We start from the raw sequence: 9,288 nt of genomic DNA, 5'->3' as shown, positions 1-9,288 counted from the left end.
GGAAATTCTTCACTCATAGGGCGGTGAGGCGCTGGCACAGCTGCCCATCAAAGCTGTGGTGCCCCATCCCTGTAGGCGCTCAAGGCCAGGTTGCATGGGGCCCTGGGCAGCCTGAGCTGGGGGGGGCAGCCCTGCCCATGGCAGGGGGTGGGGCTGGGTGGGCTTTGAGCTCCCTTCCAATGCAAAGCATTCTGTGATTCAAGCAACTTGATATCAGACAGGCAGAGAAAGCACAAGTGTAGGACACCAAAGTATCAATAATTAGTCGCAGCTAAATGAGAATTTCTCCCTCCTCCAGCACTGAGATTCATCTGGTTGGTAGCTTTTGTATTCAACCATCACATTTCTAGGCCATTTAACACTGAGAATGAAAACTGCTATCAGAACAATTTCTGCTCCTATCACGTCCTGGTCACTAGAGGACCTAGAGGCAGCTATCTAGAACAAGAGCTTTCAGGAGGGTTTGTAAGAAGGAACACTAAACAGACTCCGTGACAAATTAGTACATAAGACAGGCCACAGAAATACTCTGAAATGAGATTTGAAAAGTTAAAACTTTTCACTAAGTACTGAAATTCTTTTCCCCTTTGCAAATGCAAACCTCCTGTACAGAACATTTTTTTAAAAGCAAATATAAGTACATCCTGCCTTCATCCCATCTTCAGTTGCTTAAGGTTCAAGCAGAAAAAACCATACTTATGTCAAACTCTGGCAGCTTCTAGCAGGACACTCCTGAGCCACATTGTATGAAGAGATTACAGCCTGTGACTTTTAGATAGAGGCAAAGAACTGACATGTTACTTGAATATGCCCTGTCCAGGTCAAAGAAGCATCAAACAGATGCTCCTGAAGCTGCTGTCAGCTATAGTTCCTGCAAATCTCAAAGAGCTTCATTCTCTTCCAGAAATCGCCTTTTATTGAAATTTTCTGTATTACCTGAAAAATAAAAAACAGCCCTTAAAAGCAGAGGCACCTTTTAGCTGTTTAGGTGCCACAGACGCTTTTGGATGCTTAAGCATTGCTTTCCTCTGGAGAAGACCTGACTCCACTCTAGGTCCAGTCTTGTCAGCAATGGCCTGGAACCATACAGCCAACCCAAACCCAGGCTGACCCTGCTGTGAGTCAGGCTCGGGCTGTACCGTATCTGGAGAACCCAAACAGCCCACATTTTCCTGATTTCAACACAACAGTGACAGTCAGCTACGCATGGACAAGGCAGTGCCTTCAGGGTGGTACTGGCACTGACAGCATTGCTCCTGACTGCTATCAGCTTTTGAGGCACTGTTATCATCAGCCTCATTACCTACTGGAAACCTGTTGGTGTTCAGCCATCGGTGTCCCATTGTCACCACTGGCCTTCTGACCTTGTGCTGTCCTGCAGCTAGGGCTGCTGGGTTTGGACTGAGCCCCTGGGGCCCATTGCTGCCAGAACGGTGATGCCCTATTGATTGCCTTGGAAGGAGCTGCCATCTGGGTGATTAGCATGGACTATTTTCCTCTGTCTAGAGGCAAAACAGACTGAACTTTCACTGTGCAAAAGCCACAATTGATTCTTTTTGCCTTTTTCTTTTTGATGCTGCCTTTTTGCATTTCCATTCTTGTTGCAGTAATGCAATGAGGTAACGGCCTTAAGTTGCACCAAAGGAGGTTCAGGTTGGATATTAGGAACAATTTCTTCTCAGGAGGAGTGTTGAGGCAGTGGCACAGGCTGCCCAGGGAGGTGGTGGAGTCACCATCCCTGGAGGTGTTCAAGAAATGTGTGGATATGACACTGAGGCACGTGGGCAGTTGGACTGGGTGATCTGAGACATCCTTTCCAGTCTTAAGGATTTTTTGCTTTGCAATCCTTCCAGCATTAGGCTGTACTCCAGTCTCTGCATTTCAAACACCCTCTGTAAGAGGCTTCTGAGGACCCCCCCCCAACATACCCCAAAAGCCTTTGCTTCAGCCAAACAAATCAGCCAAGCCTGATGGGGCTGCAGGAACCTTGCCAAACGAGTGCAAACAAACTGCAAAACAAGGAACCCTGTCAGTACAGTTTATGGTATTTCTACCAGTTACATGGTGAACAGCTTGTCTTCAGCATCCCACAGAAACCCATAGCATCATTAGGACCACGTTCCCTAGCAGAACTTGCCCCAGGCTGCTGCCTACTTTATCCTCTGTTTCATGAGCACCAAGCTGCTCCAAGGAGATGGAGCTGAGCTCACAACAGACAGACAGGATACTCTCCCAAAAGCTTAAACAAGGAGAGAAAGAAGAAAAAAAAAAGGACAACACAAGAGTCTAGATTTCCAGAGAAGGCCAGAAAACTGCCCAGGCAGCAGGTTCAAAGCAGCTGAAAATCAGAGAAGCAGCACCTATTTTTTCCCACATATCCACTAGCATAACCATGGACTTAAATCACAGAAGAGATGACTTTGGCTCCATAGAGCACATTCTGGCTTCCCAAATCTTTAATGGCAGTGGCTACTTTCACTGGAATACGTGAAAACATCCAGATTCAGTAAAATCTACCAGTGCTGAAGAACACCCATTGGTCTTCATGAACACCATGCAGCTACTGAATTCAGCCCTTCCATTTGACCTCCTTGGTCTGTCAGGCACTGAATGAGTTCTCTAACTGAAGAAATCCTTTGTCCTTCACTCGGCCATTCACATCCCAATGCCTACATATCCACAAATGAATAACAAGTGTAATTAAAAGAATTTTTATTACAAATTAACGTATTTATACATTTGTACATCTCGCATACTGCTGTTCACCAACATAATCATTAATTCAGAAAGCATTAACAGTACAGATTTCCGTCAGAGCAATTTAATGCAAGGGACTTAGTTTTATAATCAAACATCACAGAACATCATGACCTTTCTTTTGTCCTTTAAAAATAGCAGCACGTTTAATTATCAGTGCTCACAGGGCATAAGCTCTAACGTTTTGTACAGCAGGAAAAGAAGAACAGTAGAGGCAATAGTGGGGCAACTCAATAGAGAGGTACTGGTTACAGTAGAGTCAGACCTAAGCAAATAGAGAAGGCTAATAAAATGAATTTACCTCTGACAACTGTAGAAAATAACATTTTTAATGTCACTTGGGATAGGTGTCATAACAAAATCTCCTATTTGCAGGACTAAGTAGACAGTTAGGATAATGCTTGCGTTTTCCAACATCTAATAGAGGTCTCAAAACATACGTACTCCCCATCCCTACCCCCACCTTTCCACAGCTGATGTTATTCAGCTTTCATGCTGTTGATGTGCTTAAGTGATGCTAAGGAACATCCAGAACTCTCCAGACTTACACCCACAACAATTTAGTGTTAGAACTGTGACACAAGTTAGAGCTTTTGGAACTTGGAATGTGGGCACTAAGTACAATTTCCCCCTGTAGCCCCGAAGCCACAATGCTGCCTGAAGCAGCCCGTAGGTATGTGTGATGTGCTCTGTAAAACAAAATTTGTTTTCTCCCACACTTACAGCCCGTTATCCTTGTACTATTATTGACATGATAATTTTACCTCTTTAAATCATAGAAATTAAGATCAGAAATTCTCTGTAGTAAAGCATATGGCTATTCATTCGAACACAGCATCAGATTATGGACCTTTTTTTTTCCCCTCCTTCTTCTTTTTTCTCTTCTTTCTGCCTTGGGGAGGGGAAAAAACATCACACGATGACATAGAAATTATAGATAATTTTTATGAGCTGAACAATGAATGTATGAAAGCATGAAAGAATAGAGTGGGTTAACAAGTGCTTTTTGTATGTGTCAGCCACCGTGACAGAAGATGACTAAAAAGGTCAGAAGTGCAGCATTTCTGTAATTAGAAATTAGGTGGTAAACGTGTTTATCCATGGAAGCAACAGTATGAGAAACTAACCTCAGCTGCAGCACCCTGAGTCACAGACACCCAGAGACATTAAAACAGAGATCTGCACTGCCGTTTGGATCTCAACACAAAAACTGAGGACACTTGTTGGCCAAAAAAACGAACAAACAAAAAACCCAAAGAAAGGTTAAAATGAAGAACTAGAGATATTTTATCAAGACCTGCATTAAGAAAAATATTCTGCCTGAATCTCTCTTCCCCAAGGGCAGGTCTAAGAACTCCTAAAGATGGCATCAAGCTTAACCTCGCAGAGCCTGAGAGGTGTAGTGGCTGCCCTGCCAGAGGGCACTTCAGTGCAGACACCTTTCATGTATTTCCTGGCTATAACACAGATATAACACACACCACTCTGACACAGCCTACGGTCTCCTCTGGTTGAGTATTATCCCAGCTGTTGAAGTGCTGTACACACACTGCAACAGCATTTTTCACCTGCCATCTCCCTCCTGGGCCCTACCTCAGCCTCACACTCTTATTTGGCTTTTTCATTCTGCTATTGAGGGACTTACACATTAATTCATCCACACGAGTTCTAGCACACAATTTAACTGAAAAACATAAAATAAAAAAAAAACAGGTGAAAAACATATAAACAAATGTTAGTGTTTTTCCATTCCACGTTCCTGGAGAGCTGAAAAGATCCAATCTCTCAAATCAAACAATAATTGCCTTGTTGGTCATCTGTGATTGCAAATCTGCTACCTTAGCACTGCTCACATTCATGTATTTCTTCTGTATGCATAATTTGTTTCTGCAATATTTTAAATCAAAAATAAAAACCTGAAGAAAATCTGTAAAAGATGAGAAGATATTAAAAAAGACGCATTTTTTCCACACAACAATTAATTATTCTCTTAATGATCTGAATAACATGATCTCGATTCCATTGCAACACGAGTTGACAGAGTTCATCACTGCTCCATGGCCTGAATGTCTTAACATGGAGACTGATGTCTGCTTTATCACCTCCCTATTAGATGGAAACGGAGCACACTGAGGATGCTCACAGCAAAAGGAAGCATCTATGAATGGCGTGCCAACGAACACAGCAGGCTTCTCCAACCTTTCTAAAGCCTCTGCCTCTACCAGCAACTATTTTGAAGACACAGAACTAGAAATTTGTCATAGCTGTTTGTACACAGGTTGTTCAGAAATCAGGAATATGAGATGCAGAACCTGCTCCTATCAAGGCTACACAGGAGAATCACTCGTACCGCAAACCAAAAATGAGATCAAATGCCTTTGGAAGGTGCTTTTCATCAAGTTTGTCTTCAGTGTCTGGGCAGAGGGAGCTGCAAAACTTAATTATTTTCTTTAAACTCAATACAACAGGTATGCTTTTCTGATTTCAGACTCAGGAAAAAAGAAAGCTCCAAAGGACTTTTACTTCCAAGCCAAAGAAACGGATATTTCCTCCCCGCTCCCCCACGATGTAGTCTGGTTGCCCAACTCTGGACTGCAACAGCACTGAAAAAGCTGTTCCATAAGCCAACGTTCTGTAACAGGAGATCTCTTCTGAGACCATATCCAGAAGGTACCATGCAAATAACCTGCTCTGCTGAAAGTCTCAACTCTGATTTGGAACACTAAAGCAGTAAGCAGCCTACTGGCACTCTCAGCTGCATGCTGTTCACTAAGCTTAGTATTTATTAACTTATAAAATTGAAAGAAATGCTTTCACTTTGAAGTACTATTTTATTTGAGTCACTGTTTTTGAGCCTCTCCTGTGGAAAGCTGCCCATCAACTGCTTTAAAATGGTTGAATGGTTTATCATGGCAATTCAGTACAAGTTTTGCTGCTGTCTGAAAAGCTTTAGTTTACAGAACATTTTGCAGAACACAACAAATTCAGTATCTCTGTAGTGCACCTTTGTAGATTTCTTCCCAGTTATGCCACTTTCCCATGAACTTGATTGCACAAAGTCATCCACAGGTATTGATACCTATTCCTGTTGAGTTTCAGTCTGCCTAAGTTATAACAAACATTTAAGCACACAACCTACACAATTCCACATCAGCTAACATCCTTTATCCTCCAAAGAAACCCTATGATGATATAAGATAAATTTATTCAACTGTATGTACAGTATATTTGCATATTAATAAATAAATCAATATTAAAAATTTCTTCCCCCATAAAAAAGTGACTACAGTCCGACCAGATAACCTGACTTCATCTCTTCATCCACGTACAGCTGTGTGACCAAGGCTATCAGTTTCCACTCAGTTTACTACAGTAACCATAGGAGCAGAAAATTAACAGGCTAGTGCTTAATTTTATACAGCAGAGAAGAGGGGAAAGAAATAAGAGTATGAAAAAGTGCAAAAGCCTACAACTTGTAGAGCAAAGAATGTGTTCATTATGGGATCCTGGGGAAGAGAATCCAGCCCAAAAGAGGATGTGTTGCAGCAAACATCATAAGCAAAGTGTGCTTTTGTCCTGGTAGTCAGCTGCACGATGCCAGTCTTGTGTAATGCTCCAAGAATTCCTACTCCAACAGATACCATCTCCACCTTTACAAATTCATCAACACCACATTCAGTGCAAAGTGACACGTCTGAAAATAACGGTTTACCTTGTCTCCACAACATTCATCCTTACTGTGGAAAAAAAGGCTCACTTCCTTTGACTCTTATTACTATATACACAAGTCTATATTTGCACCTCTCCATTTCTGGTAGTGAATTTTTTTCCTCTATTTACATTCATTAGAAACTGAGAAGGCAATTGGCCGTATTTTATATTGACTGAAGTCCTCCCAGTGACCCAATGACTGTCTGTTCATCTTCATTTATGCTTAAAGTAGCTGCACTTGTATTTTATTTTTTTCCAGTCCATTTTCAGTGTGATATAAGCCATGGGAACCTCTGGGATCCAGAACATATTTCAAGTCTCACTGCTGGAGCTGGAAGAGTGAGGAGTCACATTTGAGTTCAGATGTCTGTTTGCAGCACAGTGTGTGTGGACCATACCCCCATTTGGGTATCTTACAAATGCAGGCTCACAGAAAGGATTTTGGCACACCTGACAGACCTTTTTGTCCGAAAGAAGAATTGGAGTTCCTTTATGTTTGACCTAAGGAGGAAAAAAAGAAAAAATCCAAATATGAATCTAGCAATGAATGAAGTCAAATTAAGATACAGCAGGAAAAAAGAGCAACACTTCATTGGTTACACCTGTGCCATTTCAAACGTACCAAATTGATGGCAAAGGTAGCTTGAACTATTTAACATGAAATTCAGTCATACTAGCTTGTTCCTGTGCCTCACATAGAATGGCACTCACATGTAATGCAACTAAAAACTCAGTACAACTTGCTGAACACGAACATGACTTCACAGCATACGGAGTATTGTCAAATTCTTACTGCAGACAGATTCTGTTGGATAAACTTTCATTAGAAGGAAACAGATTTAATCATACCTAAGAAAATTTTAAGTAACACTGCTCCACAGCAAGGAATAAAATACTCCACAAGTGGATTTAATAAAATCAAAAGCTATTAGTAAGCTTTAATGCCAAGTGTTGCACAAGCCTTACTGCAACTACTGACATGACCCAGTTCAAGCAAAAAAAAAAAAAAAAAAACCCAAAAAATCAGTTGTTAAAAGTTCTGGAAGAAATTCATAAATCTGAAAATCCCCAATGTATTTCCATTCAGCCCACAAGTTCACAGTTGTTCATTTTTCAAATCCCCACCTCCCCTTTTGTTTTACAGAAGCGTAACATTGACTCTAGTAGCCATCACAAAAATGTAACAAATGCAGCAATTAAAACTGCCAAGGACTTGGAGTCAGCTTTGTCCTAACTCTTAAAGAACCTGATTATAATTAAATCCTCAGATTCACAATACAACTTCCAAGTGCCTCTATTAAAAACAAAACAACAAAAACCCTACCTTCTCGTATTTGTAGATCAAGTTTTCGGCTTGTGCTAACCCAAGTGCAACCTGAGTCATTCTTTTTGTATGAATGCTTTGCCTCACTGCTCCGGCCAGGAATGGAGAGAGGAGCTGCACTGACCAGCTGTCAGGCACCAGCTGCAAAACCACGGCTGCATCAAACTCAGCAGCATGGTTATTCAAGAGATCTACAGCAGCCATGACCAGTGCACAATCCGAAGCGTCTGGATTCAGATATACTGACAGCAGCATATGGAAGAGCCTCTGCCTGTACTGCAGATCTCTGTTCTCAGAGTTCCATATGCAGTATTCTTCAGCAGCACGGAAATCCTTTAACTCATGGACAAGGATATGCAAAGCCTTCTCGTGTTCTTCTAGTTTTCCATATAAAATTGCACTTTCCATGTGAAGGTCTGTGCCACGGATTTTGTCTGTTAAATGAGAAATAAGGTCATGTTTGCTCAGTGGAAAAGACTGCTACTTTCTCTTCCCAGTTCAATTCAACAAGTCCGCAGAGCTCAACTTCCACTCACTTTGCAGAAAAGCAGGCAGCTCTATACTTTTAGACAAGTACAAGTATGCACAGATGTACGGAATCAAGAGCACCACAAAATAAGGAAGAAGAAATTACTAAGCAACAAATGATAAAACTAACATCAGTATGATCTTTTAAAATTCTAGCAGGTAAGTTTTGCACATTCCCGCCAACACTACCACATATTGTAGTTTCATCTCAGAGTTTATCACATTTTTAAGCTCTGCTCACATCAAATATTACACAAAAAAAACAGATAGTTGCCTTAGTTTTAACTGAGATGGAATTGTTTTATTCAGAGTGTCTGGTGGGATATGTTTTGGTTCTACGTGAAAAACACTGCTGATAACACACCAATGTTTATGGCTGTTGTACAGTAGTGTAGTACAGAGCCAAGGCCATTCCATTTCTCAGCAATTGGGCTGGGAGGAAACAGAATCAGGACAGCTGACTTAAACTGGCCAAAGTGATATTCCATATCACATGGCATCCTGCAGAAGGAGACTCTTGAAGGGTGTGGGAGCGCATCTCTCTCTTCTGCTTGTTGTGGAGCTAGCTGAGCGTTGGTCAGTGCATTGGTGAGCAACTGCTTGTGCATCACTTGTTATACATTCATATACAGACACACACACACAGAGTCATAACTATCAACAAAAAAATCTAAGCCTCAAAAAAAATTCCATGACAACAGTTTAAAGTCTACAAGAGAACTAAAGATCAAATAGTGTTCCCTTTCAAGAAAAAGACATTATAAACCCTTAATCCAGTCTGGCTGCCTAATTGTAAAAGTTAACAAAGTACTTTTTTCCCCACAGAATATTTTGATTATTAAGGAGGAACAATACCAGCATTGGAGCGATCTCATCTTCATGAAAAAAAAATTCTTTCATGCAAGAAATCCTGCATTCTGGAGTACATTGGCTCCAAGAGAATAATCCATCTTGTAAATCTTGCTCTT

At 41.2% G+C, this 9,288-nt stretch overlaps 1 protein-coding gene across 1 annotated transcript in view; it reads right to left on the bottom strand.

The window, feature by feature from the left end:
- Positions 1–2,695: 2,695 nt before the first annotated feature.
- TGFBRAP1 (transforming growth factor beta receptor associated protein 1) overlaps positions 2,696–9,288 on the bottom strand; it is a 33,961-nt gene continuing 27,368 nt past the window's right edge. The window contains exons 11-12 of the mRNA XM_042867100.1: positions 7,793–8,226; positions 2,696–6,969 (exon numbers count right to left, since the gene is read on the bottom strand). Coding sequence (XP_042723034.1) covers positions 6,781–6,969; positions 7,793–8,226 — 623 coding nt within the window. The 3' untranslated portion in view covers positions 2,696–6,780. The remainder of the gene's footprint in view (positions 6,970–7,792; positions 8,227–9,288) is intronic.

Source organism: Lagopus leucura, unplaced genomic scaffold, assembly GCF_019238085.1.
Source record: "Lagopus leucura isolate 7727_CA_CO unplaced genomic scaffold, USGS_WTPT01 Super-Scaffold_100001, whole genome shotgun sequence".
In the NCBI taxonomy this organism is placed as follows: Eukaryota; Metazoa; Chordata; class Aves; order Galliformes; family Phasianidae; genus Lagopus; species Lagopus leucura.
This window is presented reverse-complemented; position numbering and strand designations above follow the sequence as displayed.